The 23,753-nt window shown below is 58.4% G+C and overlaps 11 protein-coding genes across 11 annotated transcripts; 6 read left to right on the top strand and 5 right to left on the bottom strand.

The window, feature by feature from the left end:
• Positions 1-120: 120 nt before the first annotated feature.
• On the bottom strand, positions 121-3,429 carry JDV02_004644 (putative NRPS-like protein biosynthetic cluster; the record flags this gene model as incomplete). The annotated part of the gene is made up of 1 exon (XM_047985875.1): positions 121-3,429. The coding sequence occupies one exon, from the start codon at positions 3,427-3,429 to the stop codon at positions 121-123; it is 3,309 nt and encodes a 1,102-aa protein (XP_047841852.1).
• Positions 3,430-5,386: 1,957 nt separating this feature from the next.
• JDV02_004643 (Cystathionine gamma-synthase) lies at positions 5,387-6,632 on the top strand (the record flags this gene model as incomplete). The annotated part of the gene is made up of 3 exons (XM_047985874.1): positions 5,387-5,640; positions 5,720-6,065; positions 6,120-6,632. 3 exons carry the CDS (start codon positions 5,387-5,389, stop codon positions 6,630-6,632), a joined length of 1,113 nt encoding a protein of 370 aa, XP_047841851.1.
• A 359-nt stretch (positions 6,633-6,991) lies between these two features.
• Positions 6,992-7,987, bottom strand: JDV02_004642 (Low-specificity L-threonine aldolase; the record flags this gene model as incomplete). The annotated part of the gene is made up of 1 exon (XM_047985873.1): positions 6,992-7,987. One exon carries the CDS (start codon positions 7,985-7,987, stop codon positions 6,992-6,994), a length of 996 nt encoding a protein of 331 aa, XP_047841850.1.
• An 827-nt stretch (positions 7,988-8,814) lies between these two features.
• JDV02_004641 (uncharacterized protein) lies at positions 8,815-10,374 on the top strand (the record flags this gene model as incomplete). The annotated part of the gene is made up of 1 exon (XM_047985872.1): positions 8,815-10,374. The coding sequence occupies one exon, from the start codon at positions 8,815-8,817 to the stop codon at positions 10,372-10,374; it is 1,560 nt and encodes a 519-aa protein (XP_047841849.1).
• Positions 10,375-10,827: 453 nt separating this feature from the next.
• JDV02_004640 (uncharacterized protein) lies at positions 10,828-11,633 on the top strand. The gene has a single exon (XM_047985871.1). It carries the CDS (start codon positions 10,850-10,852, stop codon positions 11,429-11,431), a length of 582 nt encoding a protein of 193 aa, XP_047841848.1. The 5' UTR covers positions 10,828-10,849; the 3' UTR covers positions 11,432-11,633.
• A 132-nt stretch (positions 11,634-11,765) lies between these two features.
• On the bottom strand, positions 11,766-12,266 carry JDV02_004639 (uncharacterized protein; the record flags this gene model as incomplete). Its single annotated transcript, XM_047985870.1, has 1 exon — positions 11,766-12,266. One exon carries the CDS (start codon positions 12,264-12,266, stop codon positions 11,766-11,768), a length of 501 nt encoding a protein of 166 aa, XP_047841847.1.
• A 1,985-nt stretch (positions 12,267-14,251) lies between these two features.
• JDV02_004638 (uncharacterized protein) lies at positions 14,252-16,017 on the top strand (the record flags this gene model as incomplete). The annotated part of the gene is made up of 6 exons (XM_047985869.1): positions 14,252-14,437; positions 14,512-14,551; positions 14,653-14,876; positions 14,972-15,219; positions 15,291-15,421; positions 15,500-16,017. The coding sequence occupies 6 exons, from the start codon at positions 14,252-14,254 to the stop codon at positions 16,015-16,017; spliced, it is 1,347 nt and encodes a 448-aa protein (XP_047841846.1).
• A 1,493-nt stretch (positions 16,018-17,510) lies between these two features.
• MPG1 (Mannose-1-phosphate guanylyltransferase) lies at positions 17,511-19,635 on the top strand. The gene is made up of 4 exons (XM_047985868.1): positions 17,511-17,942; positions 18,010-18,053; positions 18,122-18,268; positions 18,338-19,635. The coding sequence occupies exons 1-4, from the start codon at positions 17,936-17,938 to the stop codon at positions 19,232-19,234; spliced, it is 1,095 nt and encodes a 364-aa protein (XP_047841845.1). The 5' UTR covers positions 17,511-17,935; the 3' UTR covers positions 19,235-19,635.
• Positions 19,268-21,448, bottom strand: GUT1_1 (Glycerol kinase). The gene is made up of 3 exons (XM_047985867.1): positions 21,004-21,448; positions 19,936-20,912; positions 19,268-19,877 (listed from the first exon to the last, which is right to left on the bottom strand). Exons 1-3 carry the CDS (start codon positions 21,141-21,143, stop codon positions 19,489-19,491), a joined length of 1,506 nt encoding a protein of 501 aa, XP_047841844.1. The 5' UTR covers positions 21,144-21,448; the 3' UTR covers positions 19,268-19,488.
• Positions 21,429-22,680, top strand: JDV02_004635 (uncharacterized protein). Its single transcript, XM_047985866.1, has one exon. The coding sequence runs from the start codon at positions 21,650-21,652 to the stop codon at positions 22,223-22,225; it is 576 nt and encodes a 191-aa protein (XP_047841843.1). The 5' UTR covers positions 21,429-21,649; the 3' UTR covers positions 22,226-22,680.
• Positions 22,656-23,576, bottom strand: JDV02_004634 (uncharacterized protein; the record flags this gene model as incomplete). Its single annotated transcript, XM_047985865.1, has 2 exons — positions 22,656-22,852; positions 22,937-23,576. 2 exons carry the CDS (start codon positions 23,574-23,576, stop codon positions 22,656-22,658), a joined length of 837 nt encoding a protein of 278 aa, XP_047841842.1.
• Positions 23,577-23,753: the final 177 nt, after the last annotated feature.

The following is a 23,753-nucleotide window of genomic DNA, read 5'->3' as shown; positions in this document are numbered from 1 at the left end:
CTCGCCCATCCGGCCGTCGCCCCGCCGAGATTCCAGGATCACCTACCTATGATCCCACTTACGCGGAGGGCTCTATAAGAGGTATAGCGGAACTTCGTTCCTTAAGGAATAAGCATGAAACTACAGACGATCTCGCGTTAGCTTGACAATTGGTGTAGAGATGAATCCAGAACCAATTAGATAGTCTAGACTCTGGAATAGGGCTGCCAAAGGTGAGATGCCGTCTACACTCTGTGTAGCAACTGGTCGATCACTAGCCAAGAAGCCACCGTTGTCGTGCAGCCATTCTGTCAAGGGGTATAGTGGATGTGCCGCACCTTGCTCACTAATCTGGTCCATCATGGCTTTGAGCCATCGCTCGTGCTGCAGAGGCTCGAGGTCGAGCCCCAACCGTACAAGAGTTGTCCACATGTCCTGAAGCAGAAATCCATTGAGCACCTTTTGCATTGCAGGGCGCCCACGGCCACGGCTGTTGCCGGCGCTGAAAATGGAATCGAGAACTAGCTTGGCCACCTGGTCGACGCCAGCCACCGAGACCCATCTTTGGGCATCGAGGTCGCTGTAGAAGCCAACGTCGACGCAGGCCTTGACGAAACGCCAGATGGCGTCTGTCTCGCGCGTCACGCCATCCGTCGTCGAGCCTATGATGAAACCAGGCTTGAGAATCGCCGCGAAACGCGAGTCTCTTACCCAGTCGGCATTGAAATGCTCTATGAGGGCTTCACAGACGAGCTTGGTCTGTTCGTACCCCGTCATGCCGCTGGCCTTGTGGAGCAGCTCCGCGACGGTCTCGTCGGCGGGAGAGATGTAACCGCCCGAGACGAATAGGAGCCGCGGGGTGCTCCGAGGCTGGCCCAGTCCACATAGAAGCTGGTGGGTGCTTGCGACGTTGACACTCCGGAGCGAGTCGTAGTCAAGACCCCAGTTGACCGTGGCGCCGTTGTGGACAATGTGGTCAAAGCCGCTGAAGAGCGCCATCCATTGTTGGTGGCCGAGGCCCAGGCGCGGCTTGGACAAGTCACCCAGCCATATGCGGAGGCGACGAGAGTAGCCAATTTTCCACCACGACTTTTGCCGGGCGGCCTCGACGATGGTCTGCAGAACAGCTTCGGGGTCGTCGCCGCGCACAAGGGCAACGACCTTGATGCCACTGGGATGCGCCAGCAGCTGGCGAAGGATTTCATGGCCCAGAAAGCCCGTCGCACCGGTGACGAGGACGAGCTTGCCTTGGCTCTGGCCCAGGTAGTTGGCACCCAAGATATGGGCCGCGGCGGTGTCCATTGCCATTCGAGGTTCCGAGTCGAGCGCCCGCTGCTTCAGCTCGCTTTTCCAATATTCTATCTCACAAGCCATGCCGTCTGCCCCGAGGTGTCGCCGTCCGAGGAGGCATCCTCCTTGCTCGACGACGGCCTCAACCACGTCGCCTACGCTGACGTTGAACTTCAAGAAGGCTGATGGGGGCACATGGCCTGCCACCAAGTTGCTGATTCTTTCGGCAAGAGCCGGAGCATCCATGGAATCAATGCCTACATCAGAGAGGAGAAAATTATCTCGTAGCGTTGCCGAGCCAATGCCTTTGACATCCTCGAGGTAGTTGCAAATCCCCCTTCGAGCGACGGCAGTCATCGAGTCCATCGGTTCCACCTGGATCCGCGTATTACCGTGTCCAGGCCCAACAGCATGCCCGTTGTCCGTCGCCCTTCTTTGGGATATAAAATCCTGGCCCATCCTGGTGAGCTTCTGCCCGTCAATCTTGCCCGTGACAGTCAGGGGGAACTGTTGTAGCGGCACGACCGTCTTGGGCACCATAAAGTCTAGAAGCTCCCCGGCTGCGGCGCGAACCCACGCCTGGGCGCGCTCTTCTGTCAGTACCAACTCACTGCCCGCCGACAAGTATGCTACGAGCTGCTGCTTGTTGCCCACCTTAAGCGTGTTGACGTGAACGTGCGACCCCTTTGTCACGTGCCGCTTCAGACAGGCTTCTACTTCGCCTAGCTCGAATCTCTGACCGTTAAATTTCATCTGCCGGTCCCGCCGGCCAAGGAGTTCGATGGTTCCATTTGGCATAAACTTGCCCAGGTCGCCAGTCCTATACAAGGTTCGGAAACCATCATTCCCGTAGTCGTTGACAGCGTCAGGGAGCCACCTGGACCCATCTTTGAACCGGTCTTTGGTCATCTCTGCCATGTTCAGGTAACCACGAGAGATGTCGGGGCCTTGGACGCACACCTCACCCGGCACGCCTGGCGGTGAGAGATGCCCAAAGTTGTCCGGGTGCGTTATCCAAAGGTGAGAACCGATGGGTAGGCCGATGTTTCTCGGGTTTGGGTTCGCTCGAGACATTTTGGCCACGGCATCCCAGACAGCGCCCTCAGTTGACCCGTAGATATTGTTGAGCGTCAGCCCAGCCATCAGTCTCTCGCATAGTTCCAACGGCGCCAGCTCTCCGCCAAGTGACAGCGTGTGCAGGCTGGGTATCTTGTCGAGGCAAAGGTTGGCGGCCACCGTGGGGGTGAGGATGGCGTCGGTGACCTGCAACTGGGCGATGCTCTCGTTTAATTTGCGGAGCTTCTGCGCAGGGTTTGGGATACAGACACAGCCCCCAGTGGCCAGGGGCATAAACATCTCGCCGATGCTCAGGTCAAATGAGAGTGACGAGAACTGCAGGAGCCGTGTCTGCTGGTTGATGCCGAGGGCGTTGGCGGCTAGCAGTATACCCCTGGCAAGGGCACCGTGGTCTTGCACAACACCCTTGGGTGTGCCCGTGGATCCCGAGGTGAAGACTATGACGGCCACGTCTCTGGCCGAGGGGAAATACCTGGGCTCGATGGCGTCAAGCTCGGACTGGCTTGCGGCGTTGAGAATGCACCAGCTCCCGACCTTGTCGACCAAACCCCGATATCGCGACACTCGATGTTCGTCGCAGAGAACAAGCTTTGCATTGACGCTTCGCGCAATGCGTTGAAGCCTTGGGATGGGCGTGCTGGTATCTTGAGGTACGCACACGAGACCTGCCTTGACGATGCTCAGCCACGCCACTACTGCCCACTTGGATGCGTCAACGCAATGCAGAACGGCTGTGCCCGGCGGGAGACGGAGATTACCCAGCAGCGTCCGGCTCCAGATGTCCGAAGCCATTTCTAGCTCCTGGTAGGTCATGGACCCGTCCCATGAGCATATTGCCACGCTCGAGCCTAGGCGGGATGCCGTCCGTGAGACCAGATGATGGATGCAGACGTCTTGATCCATGCTGTTGCCCGCGAGATGGGGCACTGAACGCTCAAGCTGGAACGAGCTGCAAACATCGACATCAAAGATGCGGGCTGATGACAGCTCTCCTCCTAAGTCCAGCATTTGCGTGACAACGCGGCGCAGAAGCTGCGACCAGATCTGCGCGCGGGGTTCCAGCTTGTTGCAGATGAGGCGCATTTTGGCCATGCCGTCCTTCACACAGGTATAAACGTTAACGCCGTACTGCGGCTCGTCAGTAGGTGATTCAAGTTGGTGGCCCCCAGGCCCGGGAGGGAGGAAGGGGGGTGAAGCCGCGAGACGATGCAGTGTCCATCCATCCTCTCACACTCTGAGGCTAGAAAAGTAAGAGCTAACGTACCTCAGTCGGTGGACACAGCGAGTCTGCATGTGCCACATCCTCCTTAGTGGAAAATACGAGTTTGGAATCCGCTTTGGCTTTACCTCCAGCTACCCCCCCTACTCTAACGTAAAACATGCACGACGCTGGGAGAAGATGCTCGTACATCTTTCGAGACAGTTCAATGGATGTGGAAGATGCTTCAAAGTCCAGCTCAACCACCCGACCTGTCTGTGGATGCTCGACAGCGTGTTGTTGATGGCAGGCATTCTCGACTTCAAATGCAACTTGCGAGCTGCCCGTCATGTGGTATAAGACGACAATCCATGCTGCGGTCAAGAAAGAAGTTGTATCACAGCCATGAAGACCGCGATGGGCATACAACTGGGTATCTGGGACGAGAACCAAGCCGCTGCCAAAGCCTTCGGAGTCGGCATTCACGAGACCTGCCATCCTGACGAGCCAAAAAAGAAATATTGAAGTCGAGTTTGGAGGTACGGCCTTATGCAAAGCTATCGAAGGTGATTTCGATGAGAGAATGTTGAAGCAGTCCAACAACACAGGAAGCGAAGACGGTCCAAACGTTTCGCTCAAGGGGGGAACTACATAATATGCGGAGTCAAGTTTACCAGTTACGCCATTCACAAACCCACGTCTAGCACTTATCTTTACGAGCGAGACGGGACGGGACGGGCCTCACTCCCACAGTGTCTTGCGGAAACTTTTGAACCGCAGCCTGCATATGGGCTTATAGTGGAACTAACTAAAGCGCGTGTTCGCATCTGCAGCTACGGCTCGGGCTGCAACCCTACTGCTTATAACGGGCCAACCTTTAATAATAGCGCTCTACCCCTCTCCGGACTGCTAAATGTACCCAACTGTCGCAACTGACGACCATTAAGACTGAGGGGAAGAACGGCTTGACTTGCATCTGGCCGCCCCGGTTCATGAATCCCTGTTGTATAGATATAAAATAGCACAAACGTGCCCTCGAGCTTGTACGGAGTAGATAATACCACATTGCAGTAACAACAGCTTTCTGCACGGCGTACTCTTGGCGACTAGTTTGGCTCACGCAGAAAAGCAGCCGCACGATAATAACGAACCTATTCTCAAGAAAACGACAAAACCCAAACTTTGTGACAACATCATGGCGAGTGCACTTGGAGAGCCGCTACCGCCCGGTGACAAACATGTAAGCAACCCTAACCCTTGGCCCGAATCGGAGTGATTGGGCGTTGACGGATAAAGGCTGTCGGGGTCTCGCTTCCCGAATGGAAGCACTCAGTGGGCTTTGCCTGCCACGACGAGCAAGTGCTGGGCAAGTTCAAGGCCGGCTACCCACGCTTCAACTTACACCAGGCAGTTGTGAGGTTGGAAGAGGCGCTGATTGACTGGGCGGCGTCGTCAGTCCCTGGTTTCCAACTCGCTGTGGTGCCTGGGCGTCATGGCGTCAAGCTGTTCCCGAGCGAGCGAATGGCCATTGCTTGCCAGAACTACTTGGTGGCGGCAAGCCGTGGCAAGCAGCAGCATGGCCATGGCAAGGCAGCTGTTCGCGCTGCCTGTGTAACATTTGGTGGTGCTCTCGACGAGATAGCCATGACTGCCGACAAGCCCGTTGTGTGGTGCCATAACTATGACAGCCCCCGTCCTCAACACTATTGCGTGTACATGGTTGTCTATCCGGATCAACTTCTGAGTAATGCCCTCCTGTTCTGGCAACACACGGGCTTCGGCATCTCTAGTCGGTTTGCGGAATATTGGTTATGCAATGCCCCTTTTCTTCACAGTCTTCCAATGGCGGCAAACGACCATGGCCTCAGCACTCTGCCCGTGGAAGAGGCCAAAAAGGCGGCCGCGACTATGCGTCAGCATATCGCAAGTCTCTATTCGGCGGAACAAGTAGAGACGACCCCGGAGGATGTATTCTTGTTCCAGGGGGGAATGTCCGCCATTACACAAGTCGCAGTAGGATTGCAAGGGCTGGCCAAGGAAAGGGCGAAAGGGCAGGAGCAGCAGCAGCAGCAAGCTTATCGTGTTGCGGCATTTGGGTCAGTCTAAGTCGTGGCAGGAGTTGAATCGCAACAAATCGAGGCTAACAAATGGCTTTTCTTTTTCTTTCTTGCGCAGATTTCTATATCTAGACACGTTCAAGGTGCTCGATAGAATCCTCGGCTTCGGCAATGTCCTCTACGGCCAAGGTTCGTCCGAGGATCTCGACGTCCTTGAGGCCGACTTGGTCTCGGGCCAACGCATCGACGCCCTCTACGTCGAGTTTCCAGGAAACCCGTTGCTCAAGTCGGTCGACGTCGAACGGCTGCACGCACTTGCGACAAAGTATGACTTCATGCTCGTCGTCGATGACTCCATCGGCACTCCGGCCAACCTTGTGCTGGCACCCTTTTGCGACATCGTCTGCTCGAGCCTGACCAAGATGTACAGCGGCGCCTGCAACGTTATGGGCGGCAGCGTCGTTGTGAGCCCCTGGTCGCGTCATCACGGCGTCTTGCGTCAGATGCTGACTGACCAGCACGAGGACACGTACTTTCCGCTCGATGTGCTCGTAATGCGGGCCAACAGCGCTGGGTTTGAGGAGCGCGTCGCCGCTTCGAATCGCAATGGCGCGTCCGTCGCCGAGAGGTTGCGCAAGCACCGTACTGTCGAGAGTGTCTTGTACCCGCTAGGCAGCCCAACGCAACCTCTGTACGACAGATGCAAGCGACCCGGGGCCGGATACGGGTTCATGATGTCAGTCCGCTTCGCCGAGCCCGAGGCTGCCGTGGCCTTTCACGATGCTCTCGACGTGGCAAAAGGCCCGAGCTTTGGGACCAACTTCACCCTGGCCTGTCCGTACGTCGTGCTCGCCCACTACCTGGAGATGGACTGGGCTGGTCAGTTTGGCGTCTGGGAGCATCTTGTGCGCATCAGCGTCGGGATCGAGGACGTCGAGATGGTCCTCGCAGTCATCGACAGGGCCTTGGACGCCGCTGATGAAAAGCATGGCCCAGCAGCAACCGCCAACCAGGTGCAACAAGCAGGGTAGCATCAAATAGTCAAAACAGTGTGGCGCACATGCTGTTGGGAATGTTTGACGAGTTTTCAATAAGTGCACGCGTGCATAGATACTACCAACATGCATAGTGACCAAACGTATGACCGTTGATGTTGTTGTAGACATGATAGGTTATTAGAGGCGCGGCCAAAGCCCATTGCCAGTGAGGTTTATTTATGCACGCCGTTGGGTGTAGCGTATGGTTTTAGCACCAGCACGAAATAGAGAGCAGTAGTTTCTTGTGTTCACCGTCGATGATTTGTGTAAGCCACAAGTTGCCAATATTCCTACTACTACTACTACTACTACTATTATTAGTTGACCCCTATGCTCGCCCATTCCCCCAACTCTCAAACACGACTCCCTTGTGTCATAATAGCCTCGAACAAGTCACAGAGCCGTTGGAACGAATCCTCAGAAACCTGGTAGTGAAAGACAATGCGAGCGCCCACCAAGTCCATGGTTTTAACGCCAAACTTGCGAGCCATGACATGAAACTCTAAAGGGGCCAAGCCCGATGCCTCGAGGTTCAGCACCACCATGTTTGTCTCGGTTGGCACTAGAAGCTTGCCTCCGAGTTGTTCCCACAGAGCAGAGGCGCGTCTGGCCATTTCCTGGGGCCGTTTGAGCTTGCCGCCCAAAAAGACATTGTCAATGGCCACCCTGGCTGGCGCGGCAATTATTCCAGACGCGCGCATCCCGCCACCCATAAAGTGTCGGCTCCATCTCGCCCGCTCGATAAAGCGGGAGCTTCCAACCACGACGCTGCCGAGGGGTGCCCCGATGCCCTTGGCCAAACATAGCTGCATGCTGTCGAAGCATTGGGCAATCTCCCGCAGGGTAAAGGCTCCGGCGGCAACGGCCTCCCAGACACGAGCTCCGTCTAAGTGCATATGGATCGGCGGCGTCTGCGAACGCGCCCACTGGGAGATGGCACGAGCATCGGCGAGGGGCATTATAGTACCCAAAAGGGTGTTTTCCAAGCTTATCACTCTAGTTGGGTAGTCGTACATTGTCTCCGTCGTGGTGCTGTGGCGCTGGACGTCGTCTAGAGTCAAGTGATGGCCATTGGATGGCATGACGGGCTTGATAACGGCGCCACAGATGGTTGACATGCCTCCGGCACCATATGTGGCAACGTGGGCTCGATTATCGGCGACGAGAGAATAAGGGGGGGATCTAAGAGCAGCCCGGATGGCCACCTGGTTGCCCATAGTACCCGACAAGACGAGAAGCGAGGCTTCGTGGCCCACCAGGCCGGCGACGTAGGCCTGCAAAGAATGGGTTGTTGAGTCTTCATGGAACTCATCGTCCCCAAGGCTGGTGTCGACGATGGCCCCTAGCATGGGCAATGTCGGCTTGGTGAAGATATCTGATCGAAAATCATTGGACGCTTCGGCGCTACCGTTTGACCATGCCGACTGGGCAACTTGCGGACATGAGCCCTGGACATGAACATCTTGGGCAACACAGCCATTGGGAGCCGGTGGACGAGGATCCATTACAACAGACGCCGATTTCTCTGACGCCGGGGATTGTGTCCGTTATACTGCTCCCGGTTGGGGGTGGGTAGCTCTACTATATTATATTATATTATAGGCCATTCTGATCGGCGGTCGCTCGTATGCACATTCTGCCTTTGGCCATGCGCAGGTTCAGCTCGTAAGGCCTTGATCCCACTTCTTATTAGCCATCGTATTAGCTATCAAGATGAATAGGCGAGAGACACGTGTACACACGGCACAGGGCACTCGGCCCCTCCTCCCCATGCCATCCCTGTCTCGTCGTTTACTGCTAGTTATGACCTAGTCAAGTAAGTATCGCCGGTTGCATTTGTGTATACTCCGTACTCCATATACTGTACTTGGGTCTCGTTCAGACCAGCATCCGAGACAAAGAAAAAAAAAGAAGAAAAAAACGATAAACGCCAATCACAGGCAGCCCGTAGCCTTGGCTGGGGTTACGCTGTGTTGCGCGAAAGTGGCGGTCAACGTGTCGGTTCAATTGTAGTGAAATAGTCATTTCTGGATGAGAATGAAGAGTGTGCAACCTGCACTCGTCCAAGCGAGCCATGAATTGCTTGTGTGGCTCGTAGTACGTCGTGATAGCGCGCCAAACACATGAAATTCAGACGCACCACACCTCCGGAGACCACCAGCCTCTAGCGAACGCAATGCCATCGTTTCCAGACACGACCGGTCGGCCTTCGGACGCCACAGTAGATACGCCTCTGCTCACAAAAGGCCACCGAACAGACAATGCTGCAGACTTGGACACTGACTCGGCGTCAATCCCGTCCTATACCTCGGCCTCGGCGCCACCAGACGATGGCGAGGATGCGCGCGTCGAGCAGCAGCAGCAGCAGCAACAACATCATCGAGATAAAGAAAAGCCGCTGCCCACGTTTCAGATATTGCTGCTGTGCTATGCACGGCTGATGGAGCCCATTGCCTTTTACTCCATCTTCCCATACATTGCCCAGATGGTCCAACGCAACGCACACGTGGCAGACGCCGACGTCGGATTCTACAGCGGCGCCATAGAGTCACTATTCTCCATGGCTCAGATGGCCGTCATGATGCTCTGGAGCTCCCTGGCGAACCGCTTCGGCCGCAAGCCAATGCTCGTGTACAGCCTCGTCGGCATGGCTGTTGGGCCTGCCCTGTTCGGCATGGCCACGACGCTCTGGCAGATGATCTTGTTTCGGTGCCTCACGGGCGTCTTTTCAAGCGCCGATCTCATAATACGCACCATGGTCGGGGAGCACTGCACGACGCAGACGCAGGCCCGGGCCTTTAGCTGGTACTCATTTGCCAGCAACATGGGCGTCCTCGTCGGGCCCATAGTTGGAGGTGCCTTGGCGGACCCGGCGAGCCAGTATCCCTCCGTCTTTGGCGGCATCGAGTTTTTCGACCGGTATGCCTATGCACTGCCGGGATTCGTCGTGGCGGCGATTGGTGTCACGGGCGCTGTTAGCTCCGCCGTCTTTCTCGACGAGACGCTGCAAAAGTCGTCCTCGTCCTCGTCCTTGGTCCAGCAACGAGTACCCGAGCAGGCTTCGACGTGGCAGCTGATAAAGGGTCCGGGGGTGGCCATTGTCCTCTTCATCTATGGGCAAGTCATGCTGCTTTCGTATGCCTTTGTGGCCCTGCTCCCGATCGCACTTTACACGTCCGTTGATCTGGGCGGCATGGGCTGCTCGCCCTCTGAAATCACAATCTACATGACCATACAGGGCGGCAGCGAGGCGTTGTGGCTCCTGATTGTATTCCCCTTGCTGCAGCGTCGAATCGGGACCAAGGGCGTCTTGGCAGTCTGCGCCGTCGCATTCCCGCTCTTCTTTGCCGGTTACATCGTCATAAACGCCCTGCTAAGACAACAAGAAGGCCATGGCCATCATATGGGCGTTTTGACATGGGTCGTTGGGTGCATCGTCGCGTTCGTCGGGCCAGGCGTCTGGATGGCCTTCACAGGGGTGCAGCTTGCTATCAACAAGGTCTCTCCGAACCCCAGAGCCCTGGGCACGCTTAATGCCGTTGCAGAATCATGCTCTGGCATTGTCCGATCTTTTGTTCCTGGGCTGTCTACATCAATATTTGCAGTGGGCGTCCGTGAGCAAATATTGCTGGGCTACCTGGCCTGGGTGGTGCTCATAGTGCTTTCCGTGGTTCTTATCCTTTGTCTTAGGTGGCTGCCGAGTGAGATGTTTAGAGATGAAAAGCAAAGGCTCTAAGACGATGTCTGAAAGTATATAGAGGGAGGCGTTTTAAACATTCTATCCTAGATTTTACTGACCTGTCTAGGAGATACTTCGTGTATTCAGGGTTACGGGTCCTATATTATTTTTCTTGTAATACGCTAATATATAAAAAGTCAGTATAGATTAGGGCCCGTCCTTCTAGCTACTAAGAATCGCCTTTTAGCTAGAAATTAAAAGCGGTGAGTTCCTTATCAGGTTAAGGGGATATAAAGGCGCTTTTATAGGCCTTCTAAATTACCCTACTGCCTAGCCCAGCTAGATTGCCGATCAGACCGTAATAGAGAGGCAGCTAAGCTAGACCCAGAGGATGACTCAAAGAGGATGACTCATTCGTACCATCTGATGCGCAATACAGTCTCATACTATAAAAGCTCACATAGACATAAATCAGGCCTTAGACTTGTTCTCTTCTTATTAGTCCTTCTACTGATTGCCAGCCCATGCCGTAATGGAAGTCCAGGTCATACTGATATCCGGCCGTGCTGGCTCTGGTAAGACTACAACGGGCAACGAAATGGCCGAACAGCTGCGCCTCCGCGGCCTATGCCACGCCCACATCGACTGCGACAACCTCGACAACATCCACCCGGAGGAGCCAGGCGCAGAGATGCTCCTCGCAAATCTCCGCGCCATGTGGTCCAACTATTTCCACCGGAGGGGCATCACGCGGCTGATACTCTCCGGCACGGCTGTCGCCCTAGAATTTGAGAGCATTAGGCAGGCCGTCAAGAGCGCATCAGAGACTCTCCCGGACGGCGCTATCGGTGGTCAAACTGGACAAGCCGAGATGAAAGAGGTAAAAGTAGAAGCGAGAGTCGTGCTTTTAACGGCGCCGGACGAGGTTGCATCCCAGAGGCTGGCAAGAAGGGAGGTGGGCAGTGAAATAACCCGTATGCTGAAGAGCAGTAAGAAGATGGCGCGGGTGCTGGAAGAGGCAGTGGGCAATTGGGCCATGACGGTCGACACCAAAGGGAAGGACGTGACGGAAACTGCACTGCACATCCTAAGGGCGAGAGGGTGGGTGGCGTAGTGTTGCGAGGAAGGCAGCCCTTGTTCAAGTGGTATCGCCTCGAGGTAGACTCCGGGCAATAATTAGTATACCTAGCTCCTTCGCTGCCACTGGGCGCCTCTGTGCTATTGGAGTGCCGGATGGTAGGAGATTGAACCTCCATGCTAAACAGCTCAGTATGGCCTTTGTCCCAGGAGGATATGCAACTCAAAAGTACTCCTAGACATTCATCGGCTGTCGAAAGTCAATCAGCGGCGTATTCCATTGGCTCCGGGATTGAATGACTCCAAATTTTTCTGGCACTGCACTGCGTGCGTCGGAGGGCACATTCCGATCCCTTCTACTCCTATGTCAACTACCCAAACGTCTTCCAAGCGTCATACAAAAAGCGAACCGCAAGATTATGTGCTTTCACATCGTAGCCGGGCTTCAACTGCGGCGTGAAAAATAAATCACGGTGTTTTTGGCGCTGGAGCAGCTTGCAATCCGGCGACATGAGATCGCCAAAGAGACGGGCGAGATCGGATACACTGCAGGTCAGGCCATACGTGTCCTTGTCACGGGCCACGAGGCAGGCCTGCCCGTCCGTCGTGGAGGCGTCAATCTTCCGCTCTACCATCTGCAGGCGACGCTTCCAGACATGCGGCACCAGAGCCGGTCGGTAGGTTGAAGCGGTCATGCCAAGCGCGCCAAATATATGGTGGTCGATATACTGGAACAACCGATCCTTAGCGACAAGCCGCTCGACGAGTAGCTGAACGCAATAGAGACCCCATCCGTACTCAAAGCCCTCACCGGGCTCAATCAAAGAAGAGGTGCCAGCCAAGTCGCGACCCGTTCCACCCTGACAACTCATGACTTCTGACAGCACAGGTCGATCTGGAGTTGCGTGCCCGTCCAGGAACTGGTACTGCATCGCCGTCACCTCGATGGTGAGCACTCTTATCGACCAGTGACGCCTGTCCAAGTGTTTTGCGCCGCGGGACCTGCTTCTTAGGCGTGGCGTATTCGTAGACACATGGGCGACACGGACAAAGTCGGGAATGGCGACACAGACGACTGACTGACCCGGCTGTTCGGGTGCCAGAGCGAGGACAGCCCTCTTCCTCCTCGCCCCAAGAGTGACGGTCGTGGGGGAATTGCTAGTCTCGACCCACGCGTTATCGGGGCGGCACGGCAGCAGAACCTCTTTCAGGCAGATTGTTGCCACCAAACGGGCGCGCAGAGTCCATAGCAATCCTTCTTTTGTCTGCTGTCACCTGACTTGCAGGTGCTCTTCCTGTCTGGGACCATGAGGGGGTGACGCGATTTGCAAAGCCCCCTGGACAGATTGCAAGATCGTCGCCGTCCCTATGGCATGGCGATCCATTGACTTCGGCCGAGGCACCTTGCCTACCCAATTTATTAAACAAACGTGGTAGCCGGATGATCGGAAGAAAAATTGTGGCTTTCAGTTGTCCCAACGAAGCGCAATGGCCCCTTCGACATAAGCGCAAGCGCGAGATCTTCAATCGAACTAGCAGGGGACGCAGACGGCTGAACCACACTGACACCTTGCCGTCTTCATCGGAGGCAAACCCATTCCCAAGAGAGGGAGGTGGGAACCTGCCTGTCAGTAGGAAGGCAAGTCAAAAATAGCATCAGCGTTCGCCTAGGGTTCATTTTTCTCGATTCTCTAGCAGATGAAGCCCGCGCCACGTGCAAACACAGGCAAGATGGAAGACGCATAAACGAAACGTCGCAACTTTGCTCTCCCGCCCAGCAGGTTTCCAAACAGTCCCGAGAAAGCCATCTTTGGATGAGGCGGCGCTTGTCCGTGTCCCCACAAAGCGCAAGCCACGGGCTCAGCCATGTCTTGCTTGACACCGTCGACCTGGGACACTGGCAAACCACAAGCCCCGTAGTCACCGCGACTAAGACACTTCATGTGGGGGAGCCCCACGGATCTCGCCATTACTACGTCCGTCCGTAGTAACGGGTGCGTACTGCGAAGTGCTAGTTGCGCCAGGACGCTCGTGGCGGGCTAGGCAGCGTCGGGAAACCGTCAATTACGACGCGTGCGAGAAGCTTCTGCATCGGGAGCTTCCAGGCAAGCCGGACGGGTCGGAGCCAACTACGGACCTGACTGCTCGCCGCCCTGATGGGGGAGATGGCTTGCGAGACTCAACTTCGTGCTTTGCAATGAAGCTCTTGCACATTCCCATTCCCTTTCCTCCAGATCGACGGACCACCTGCCCCCTCTATCCCATCCGGTATCCGCCAATCCGGTCGCCGTCGTCATCCAACCCCCCTCCCTGGTCCGATAGCCAAGGGTAAAGAGGGCAGGCCACTCCCTTTCCCAGTGGCAGTTCGGCCGACCCTCGAGCCTGACCCCGCCCCGGGGGCCCCATCCATCAGCCTTACAACGGCCAACTTCTGATCAGTAAACGATTCCTTTCGAGTGACGGGGACCACCCTGGCAGTCGGGTGCGTTCTTGCGTTCGTCCGACAGCCGCAGCGCGGGTTAGCATGTGGACGAGGTGAGGAGCTGCCTGCCTGTGGTACTACTTACTAAACCGGACCGCCCCCCCCCCCCCTTCTCGTCGTCGGTACCACGCGAGTGAAGAGGATACGAAGAGAGAAGCAGGCGATGGTGGCTGGCTGCTTCTGAAAGTATCACGGCAGATACTCGAGGACGTTAACCCGTGGCTCGCATGGACCTCGATACCGCCGTGTGATTCTGAGCTACGAGCAGGCTCGAGACGGACATCAGCTACACGAACTCAACGCCAGTGTCGGCCAGGTCCACGCGCTTGAAGAGCAAACGTCCAGAACCCCTCGAGACCCCCGAAAGCCGCAGGCATGTCGGCCGCCCTCCCGCCGGCGCCTCCGGGCATCGACCTCACCCAGGACCGGCGGACGGACATCATCGCCACCTCGGCAGTGACTCTGGCGCTCGCCATGCTCGCCGTGGGCCTGCGCATCGTGAGCCGGCGCATCAAGCGCGTGCCGCTATGGATAGATGACTGGCTCATCATTGCATCGCTGGTGCGTTTATATCTTCCTACCCTTCCTTCGCCGCAAGCGCCGAGGGTGGTTACTGACCAGGGATAATCGAACAGCCTTGCGCGTGCGCACACGTCGCCGGCATAGCTGGGTACGGTAAGTCGACGCAATTCAACCTAGTGGTCGAAGCGGCAGATACGAAAAGAAAGAGGGAGGGAGGTAGAGGGAGAAAGCTGACGTCGTCATATCCGTGACAGCTGTGAGCCGTGGCTTCGGGAGGCACATCTGGGTCAACCCACCCGACGCGGTGCGATCCTGGGCGATTGGCCTCTTCATTGCTGAGCTCTCCTACTTTTGCACCCTGCTATGCGTCAAGTGGTCTATCCTCGCCTTCTACTGGCGCTCCTTCAAGATCCGGCAGTCGATCAAGGTGCCCATCTGGGCCCTGGCCATCATCACACTATGTTGGGGCATCGCCGTGGTGAGTAGGGCTAACATCTGCCTCTCGCTCTAATAAAGCAGCACGGCACGCACGCACATAGGAGACGAAGGAATACTGACCAACGACGGTGATAGATTCTCGTCACACTCTTCCAGTGCGTGCCCATCCAGGCCTGGTGGCAGCGCTTCGATCCCGTGAACCCGCTCCCTCCGTCCGACTATACGTGCGGGGTCGACTCACGAAAGTTCTTTTACGGAAACGCTATACCGACAATTGTTACCGATATATTGATGCTCGCGCTGCCGACACCCTATATATGGCACCTTCATCTGCCACGGGGCCAGAAGCTAGCTCTGGCTGGCATCTTCCTCGTTGGTATTTTGTGAGATCTAACCTCCTCCTCCTCGCAGTGACTGCGTTCCCGTCTCGCGGCTTCGCTGACTTCATGCGTAGTGTTACTATTGTATCCGTCGTCCGGCTGAGCTACCTTCTACGCGGGGATCTCACTAACCCGGATATTACTTGGAACTTTGTCGATATTGGTCTCTGGTCCATCGTCGAGGGCAATATTGCCATCTTCTGTGGTACGATGCCCTTATTAGTTCCCAGGCTCTGCTGTCCCTTGCGCGCGATGCGAACCTTGCTTGCTAACAAGTTCAAAGCTTGCCTCCCCTTTCTTCGCCCCGTCCTTAGCAAACTCGGCTTTGGGTTCCTGCACCTATCTTCGTACCACTCGAAGTCATGTCAGAAGCAGGACGGTAGCCAGTACGGCCAAAGCTCTCACCGCAAAACCACCGCTACGAATTCCACCGCTAACGGCGGAGGTAATAGCTTCGGCAGGGATGAGGTATTTGACGATGACGATTCGGGCGCCCTCCGCACCTGGGAAGGTTACCGTCACTTCGGCGTGTCGTCGTCACACGCCCGCGCGTTTGCGAGTCGAGGCGGTAATGGCGGCAGTGGCGGCGAATTAGAGGCAGATGAGCGACCGTTCGTTCGGACGTCCCCTGATGACAGGCGCAGCGCGACTAAAGTCGCTACGAAGGGGAGGAGCGCAGCTCGCGGCAATGATGGCTCACTTACGTCGGTCGAGCTCCGGGACCTAGCCGGCGGGAGCACATCGCCGCTAGAGGGTATCGTAGTAACCCATGAAGTGCATATGCAGCATCAAGATATATGACGAGCGACCATTTCGCGCGAAATATACGCAAACGGCAGTTCCTTCTTCGAGCTGAATCTCCGAAATGCGCTATGCCGTGTCGTTGGCTCTTGCGGCTGTGTGAGAGGCTGTGTGAGATGCCCCGGTGCCATGATGATGTTCTGTGATGAGGGCCTGCGTAACCCATATAGCACAACCAGGCGTACGTCAAAAATAAGCTCCGATACGCCCAGACTCCCATGATGATACGTAGCTTGGGCCGCCAATTGACGCAAGACTATGATTACACCACGCCAATGTTCCAATCCGTCTTGAGCCAGTGTACTGGTATCTCGTACAATCCACAATCTTGGCACCGGGAGCGGATTGGTGTCCTCCGCTGTAGGCCATCCGCGAGGAATAGGGTAGTTGAATCCGTAGGGAAAGACTCGGATCATGGGTGTCTGATATCGTGGACAGAATACGAATCCATGAGCAGCAGGAGTAATTGTGACCCTCTTTAGGCAAGAGAAGCGTCCAATTCCATAAGCGAGCGCGTCGAGCCAGTCAGTACTACCTGGGTTTGTGTCGAATCATATACGCACTGAGGCATGCAAAGACGTGCAGACCAAACGCGGGTTCTTCATGTCGCAGTTCGGCAGCAAGGGGGAGATGGCAAATCCTAGCTCGCGGGGTAGACTTGCAAAGTCAAAGCGGCCCCGTGATGTTCCGTCGCTCCGCGAAGCCATGAGCAGGTCAGTTCTACCGAGGAGCTCACGAGCACGGCAAGGAGAGGATTCAAGCATGTGTGCCATTTGTCAAGGCAGTGTCAACGCTCATCGAATTGACTACGGAAGTTGCTTCCATCTGCCCTTGATCATGATCCGAAATGATATCAGCTCCCGTCCCGGGGAGCAATATGGTGAGTCGTGGAGTTCGAGGTGCGGGGAGTTGAGTTGGAGGCGACGTCGAGAGTGGGGCGATTGGCGACACGGCGGATCCATGCGGGCACGCGCGCCAGGGTCTGGATCTGTCAAGGAATTGGCCTGTTGCCATCTGCCCCTGTGGCAAACAACAAGCCTCTTTTTTTGCAGCATCGACGACGACGACAACGACAACAACGAAGACGACCATGTCGACATGAAACATCGACGCCGCACGAAGACGTCGACGGGGCAGCGGATGGCTGGGTGCAGGGTCCGCCGCCACAGCCCCGGGTACGCGAAGCACTGACGCGGGCGATTGACATTGACGAGGTGCCGTGCATTAGTTATTGTTTGCATTGCACTCGCTCGGCAGCCGAGAGGGAGGGGGGGTTTGCGAGATACGGATGCATCTGAGACAGGATCTAGGCGCAACTACCAAGTCTATCCTGCTGCTGTTGTGGAAGCGACGCCCGAAATATCCATTTCTTTTAGCGCCCGGCGGCGCCTGCAAACGGGGCTGATAGATTCAGTTGAGAGGCCACCTGGCTGAACGCGGACTGGGAAGGCACCACCCACCTCATTCTCCAGCCTAAAAGGTAGGTGGGGAAAAGGGGCTCTTCAATTTCGCCCCGGAAATTTTGCGCTACAGCGGACCACGCATTCCTAGCACGCGCCGCCTTGATTGGCCCGCACGGCGTGCGCCTCGTGTCCAGGCCAAGGAGAGAGGGGCCACACCGGGCCAGACGCAGCGCAGCTCTCCAATTCATAGGCTAGGTTCCTTCATTTAGACCATCCCGTGCCGTCCATCCACCCATTCATCTACCCATCGTGTGGCCGCGAATCCTCCACCACCACATCCACCACATCCACCACATCCACCACCAAACCGAGAGAGAGTTGTTGCTCGCCCTCGCCCACCACGCTCGTTATCCTCGACAACGCCCCTTCCCAGCGCGCCGCCTCTCCGACGCCCGCCGACCGATTGACCGACCGACCCATCTCGCGATAGCACCTCGAATCCAATCCTCGCCACGATGAAGGGTGCGTCGCCGCGCCGCTGCCCAATCCGCAATCCACCGCTTCAACGACCGCTGACCGTGTTTCCCAGGCCTCATTCTCGTTGGCGGCTTCGGCACCCGCCTCCGCCCCCTGGTGAGTCCCCGGCATCGCATACGGGCTCCCGAGCCTCTCGACCGGACGACGCTGACCTCCCCCGGCAGACCCTGACGCTGCCCAAGCCGCTCGTCGAGTTTGGCAACAAGCCCATGATTGTGCACCAGATCGAGGCCCTCGTGGCCGCGGGCGTGACCGACATTATCCTGGCCGTAAACTACCGGCCCGAGGTGATGGAGAAGTTTCTGAAAGAGGTGCGTCGAATCCCCTTGCGCTAGCACCCCGCGAGGGGCCGAGTCGAGCTGACCCGCATCATCCATCAGTACGAGGAAAAATACAACATCAACATCGAGTTCTCGGTCGAGTCGGAGCCCCTCGACACGGCGGGCCCGCTGAAGCTGGCGGAAAAGATGCTGCTCAAGGACGACTCGCCCTTCTTCGTGCTCAACTCGGACGTCATCTGCGACTACCCCTTCGCGGAGCTGCTGCAGTACCACAAGGCCCACGGCGACGAGGGCACCATTGTCGTGACCAAGGTGGAGGAGCCGAGCAAGTACGGCGTCGTGGTGCACCAGCCCAACCACCCCTCCCGCATCGACCGGTTCGTCGAGAAGCCCGTCGAGTTCGTCGGCAACCGCATCAACGCCGGCATGTACATCTTCAACACGTCGGTGCTGCGCCGCATCGAGCTGCGACCCACCTCCATCGAGAAGGAGACGTTCCCCAGCATGGTCCGCGACAACCAGCTGCACTCGTTCGACCTCGACGGCTTCTGGATGGACGTCGGCCAGCCCAAGGACTTCCTCAGCGGCACCTGCCTGTACCTGTCCTCCCTCACCAAGCGCGCCAGCAAGGAGCTGACGCCCCCGACGGAGCCCTACGTCCACGGCGGCAACGTCATGATCGACCCCACGGCCCGCATCGGCAACAACTGCCGCATCGGCCCCAACGTCGTCATCGGCCCCGGCGTCGTCGTCGGCGACGGCGTCCGCCTGCAGCGCTGCGTCCTGCTGCGCGGCTCCAAGGTCAAGGACCACGCCTGGGTCAAGTCCACCATTGTTGGCTGGAACAGCTCCGTCGGCCGCTGGGCCCGCCTCGAGAACGTCACCGTCCTCGGCGACGACGTGACCATTGGAGACGAGATTTATGTCAACGGTGGCAGCGTCCTGCCGCACAAGTCCATCAAGGCCAACGTGGACGTGCCGGCCATCATCATGTAGTTTTAATGCAAGGGGAACACGTCTGGCGTTATCGTTCGAGTTACACAAAATTCAAAACCCACCCACTCCCCATCAATTGCTCCGAACCCTCATGCCGTTGACCCGTTCTAGTTTCGTGACGCTCCTACCGCCTAGTCGCTTCGCATATCGATATTCAGCTCGATGACCTCAGCTTGGCGCGCTGCACCGCTCAGGCTTGTATCCAATTCACGCCCGGCGTCTTTACATGGGCCTCGATCCGCGCTCAGAGCCTTCTACTCGCGCACCCACCCCCTGCTCATGTCGACGGCGCGCGCCCAGTCGCCGCGCATGCGCTCCCGCTTGGCGGCGTCCATCTTGGGCTCGAAGCGCGTCATGCCGCTGTCACCGAGGACCTCGATGCCGACCGCGCGGCCCGCGGCATAGGCGGCGCCCAGGGCTGTCGTCTCGCGCATGGCGGGGCGGTCGACGGGGATGCCGCACAGGTCAGCCTGCGTCTGCATGCAGAGGTCCGAGTTGGAGAGGCCGCCGTCGACGGCCAGCAGCTCGAGCGCGTGGCCCGAGTCGGCGGCCATGGCGTCGAGGATGGCGGCCGTCTGGTGGCACGTGGCCTCGAGCGTCGCGCGGGCAATGTGCCCCTTTTGCGTGTGCGCCGTGATGCCGACTGCGCTGCGTTAGCCTCTGGGTGCGGATTTGCGGAGGGGGTAGACGGGGCCACCTACAGACGGTCCCCTTGGCGTCGTCGATCCAGTACGGCGCAAAGAGGCCGGAAAAGGCTGTGACAAAGTAGACGCCGCCGTTGTCCGGGACGGAGAGGGCGACCTCGTCAATCGCCTTGGAGCTCTCGATGAGGCCGAGGTTGTTGAGGAGAAAGGTGACGCCGGAGCCGGCGACGGCGATGCTGCCCTCGAGGGCGTAGACGGGCTCGCCGAAGTCGTAGGCGACCGTGGCGAGCAGGCCGCTCTTGGAGATGACGGGCTCCGAGCCGACGTTGTAGAGGAGGAAGCAGCCGGTGCCGTACGTGTTCTTGGCCTGGCCGGGGCTGAAGCCGCGCTGGCCGACGAGGGCGGCCGACTGATCGCCGAGGCAGCCGGTGATGGGCACGCCGGCGAGGGGCCCGCGTGCGAGCGCGCCAAAGGCGGTGGGGTGCGACGAGGGCACGATCTCGGGGAGGGACATTTTGGACCGGTCGACGCCGAAGAAGGAGAGGAGCTCGTCGTCGTACTCGCGGGTGCGCAGGTTCATGAACATGGTGCGACTCGCGTTGGTGGCGTCTGTCACGTACACGCGCCTGCTATTAAGCTTATAGATAAGCCAGGTATCGACGGTACCAAAGGCGAGGCGGCCGTCGTCATAGGCCTCCCGGACGGCATCGATGTTGCGCAGCAGCCACAGCAGCTTGACGCTCGAGGGGTACGTGGAGAGCGGCAGGCCGCAGAGGTCCTGGAGGCGGCCGGCGCCCTCGCGCGCCTTGAGCTCTCGGACCAGGTGCGCCGTCCGCGTGTCGGGCCAGACAACGGCGTTATGCAGGGGTTCGCCCGTGGTGCGGTCCCAGAGCACGAGTGTCTCGCGCTGGTTGGTGAGGCCGACGGCGCGGACGGTGCCGGGGTCGTGGCCCCTTGAGCGGAACTGCTCCGTTGCCTTTTCTATGCACGTCTCGACGGTCTGTAGCAGTTCATAGGGGTCCTGTTCGTGCCATCTACCTGCCTGATCAGTCGAGGCCAAACAAAAAAAAAAAACAGGGAGGGGGGGATAAGATGAGAGAGAGGGGGGAGTGCCTCAAGACGTACCCTGAGTTGGGATGTATGTTTTTGAATCCCATCTGATGGCTGGCGACGGGCTCCCCAGCCGTGTTAAAGATGAGGAACCTCGTCGATGTGGTGCCCTGGTCGATGCTGCCGACATACTCATCCCGCGATATGCTGCCCATGGTGGTAAACTCTGGCCCTGCCTGAACCCCCGGACAGTCAATCTGGACAGAGTTTTTGCGAGATCTGGAGTCTGGAGAACTGGGGTCTGGAGAAGTTTATCGTGCGGGAAACGCGGAGGGCTGCTGCTGACTGCCATGTGCGTCGGAGTATCGGAGGCGTCCCCGGCCCCGGACCCTGCACTGCAACTGCACTTTGGAGTGGTGGGGCGGCGGCTGCGGCGGCGGGGCGTACCTGATGACCCGCTCGGCTCGGTGGGCTCGGGGTTTGAGGCCGACGTGCGACACTCTTTTTTCTTCGATTGCGCTCGTCAACGACGCTGCAACGTCGGAGAAAGGAGAGCGGACAGTCTCTCGGATGCCCTCGAGTGAGGGTGACCGCCAAGCACAGACGCGGCAGGAGCGACCGACGACGGGAAGTGCGCACCGTGCCCTCATCATGTGACGCACATTTAGTACAAGTTTGAACCGTTCACGCTGGTGCGCACACGTTCATTCTCTCGGCATCCATGGGTCGGTGGGCCAGAAATCGCGCGTTAAAAAACGTCATCGCCATGAACTACCGAGCGCCGCCGCCGGCGACCGACCAGCAGGCACGGGGCCCACGCGCTGACTCGCTCGAATGGGATTGGGACGAGATGCCCGACGACGCCGCGGTGCAGATGGACTTGTTGGCCGGGGTTGAGGCCGCCGCGACAAACGCCCTGATGAGCGACACCGACACACTGTTCGAGGACGAGGCGCTGGGCGCGCTGCTCACTGGCGAGACGACGGTCGAGCCGCTGGGAAGTATTGGAGGGGATTCCGACATGCTGGCGACGAACGACGACTCGGACAAGCCGCTGCCCCCCTCCGTCTCTGTCGTGGACTCCACCGTGCCCCCCAAGGCGTTTTCCATCCGAGAGGCGCTCCACGCCGCCGCAGCCGCCGCCGCAGCCGCGCAGCCCGACGTCATCGTCGTCGTCGACCTGTACGCGCGCGTGCTGCACTCCGCGCGCGACAACTTTTCCCGGCAGCGACAGCATTTCCAGTTTGGCGACCTGCTCGGCGGGCCCGCCCTCCTCGCCGGCACGCTCGCCGACTAGCAGCGGGACGGGCGCGTCGACGTGGACGCGCGGGCCTTCCTCGACGCACCCCAGTGCCGGCGGGCGCTTTGCCGGTGCGCCCCGCGGCGGGACGACCGCTCGCCCTTGGGCTGGACGGTGCGCGTGCACGAGGTGCGGCCGGTGACGTGGGGCGAGATATCGGACGCGCTGGACGCGCTGGGGAGGGATGACATGGACCGGGTGGCCCGTCCGGGTCCGGGGGCGTGCTGAATTGCTTCCTTTTTCTTTTGGACGACCGATTACGAGGGCGGGATACATGGAACGAACTGAATGCATTTGAAGGGTACGTTAACCAACCCCTGACGGAGAGGGGCCGGTGGATCAATGAACCGGATCGGATGTCTATTGTCTATTTGTCTCAGACGCCGTCTTACCATGCCTACATGTACGTGCTTCGTATACCTCGAGCCTACGCCTTAATCTTCAGAAACGGCATCATGCGCTGTTGCATCACCGCGCGCATCTGGCGCTTCTCCACGCTGGTGAGCTCCTTGGACGTGCAACGGCGCCGGCTCTCCTCGGTCTCGACGAGCGCGGCGTCGTCGTCCTGGCCCGTCGGGTCGGCGAACTGATACGAGCGGGCCTCGCAGTTGGCCCATCCGGTGGCTATCCCGGTGTTTGTTTGTCAGTCGATCACGTTCTTCCTTCACCGGCATTCATTAAGACGGGGGCGGGGCAATAAAGACTCACCCTTTCCTTCGGGGATGCCCTGCCAATCGTCGGTGATAAAGTGCAGGATCCCACCGTGCGACACGGCCACAATGTGCACGTCCTGGTCGCCCGCGGCGGCGGTGGCAATCTCGCGCAGCGCCCGGCGCGCCTCCAGGCCCCTCGCCGAGAGCTTCTCGAGCGTCGGCTCAAAGGGCCCGTCGGCCTTGTCGATCCAGGCGTCAGACACGCGGGACAGGTCGAGCGAGTCCCCAAACTCGGCGGCGAGTGCCTCCTTGCTGGAGCCCGTGTCGCAGGCCTGGTCCGACACCTCCTGCAGGGAGTCGAGGGCGACGACGGGCAGCAGGCCCGGCTCGCCAAAGGACAGGAGGCACGTGTTGACGGTGCGGCGCAGCGGCGAGGCGACGAGGCGGGTGATGCGCTGGCGGGGGAACGAGGCGCGCAGGGCGGCGCACTGGGACTCGCCGAGGGGCGTCAGGTCCGGGTCGTGGATCGACTCGTTCTCGATGGAGAGGTTGTGGACGCCCTGGGCGTGACGCACGAGGTGAATCGTGGGCGGCATGGCGGGCGGGCGAGCGAGCGAGCAAAGTCGGTCGCAGCGGTCACGGAGGTCGCGGGGGCGGAGGATGAAGAGGAATGCCAGATCGCCGGGTGGGCTCATCGGCCGGAGCGGTCGGACTTGAATGCTTTTATGGCTGAGTCAGGGCCCGGGTGACCCCGTGCGGAGCTAGCGGCCCCGCCACCTCACATCGGAACGCTGCAGTCCGGGGGACACGAGTCAAATTGCCAACAAAACGCCTCTACCTAATAATAACACAGCCTGGTATCATGCTACTAC

Source organism: Purpureocillium takamizusanense, chromosome 3 (assembly GCF_022605165.1).
Source record: "Purpureocillium takamizusanense chromosome 3, complete sequence".
In the NCBI taxonomy this organism is placed as follows: domain Eukaryota; kingdom Fungi; phylum Ascomycota; class Sordariomycetes; order Hypocreales; family Ophiocordycipitaceae; genus Purpureocillium; species Purpureocillium takamizusanense.
Note: the sequence above shows the minus strand (reverse complement) of the source record. Positions and strands in the feature narration are given on the sequence as shown.

Bases quoted from the DNA above. Each gene is read 5' to 3' on its own strand.
- JDV02_004635 (XM_047985866.1), top strand. From the start codon at position 21,650: ATGGGTCGGTGGGCCAGAAATCGCGCGTTAAAAAACGTCATCGCCATG.
- JDV02_004640 (XM_047985871.1), top strand. From the start codon at position 10,850: ATGGAAGTCCAGGTCATACTGATATCCGGCCGTGCTGGCTCTGGTAAG.
- GUT1_1 (XM_047985867.1), bottom strand. From the start codon at position 21,143: ATGGGCAGCATATCGCGGGATGAGTATGTCGGCAGCATCGACCAGGGC. The intron at 20,913-21,003 runs GTACGTCTTGAG...TCAGGCAGGTAG, and splicing joins AACATACATCCCAACTCAGG to ATGGCACGAACAGGACCCCT. The intron at 19,878-19,935 runs GTAGGTGGCCCC...AACGCAGCGCAG, and splicing joins CGACGCCAAGGGGACCGTCT to TCGGCATCACGGCGCACACG.
- MPG1 (XM_047985868.1), top strand. The intron at 18,054-18,121 runs GTGAGTCCCCGG...CTCCCCCGGCAG, and splicing joins GCACCCGCCTCCGCCCCCTG to ACCCTGACGCTGCCCAAGCC. The intron at 18,269-18,337 runs GTGCGTCGAATC...ATCATCCATCAG, and splicing joins TGGAGAAGTTTCTGAAAGAG to TACGAGGAAAAATACAACAT.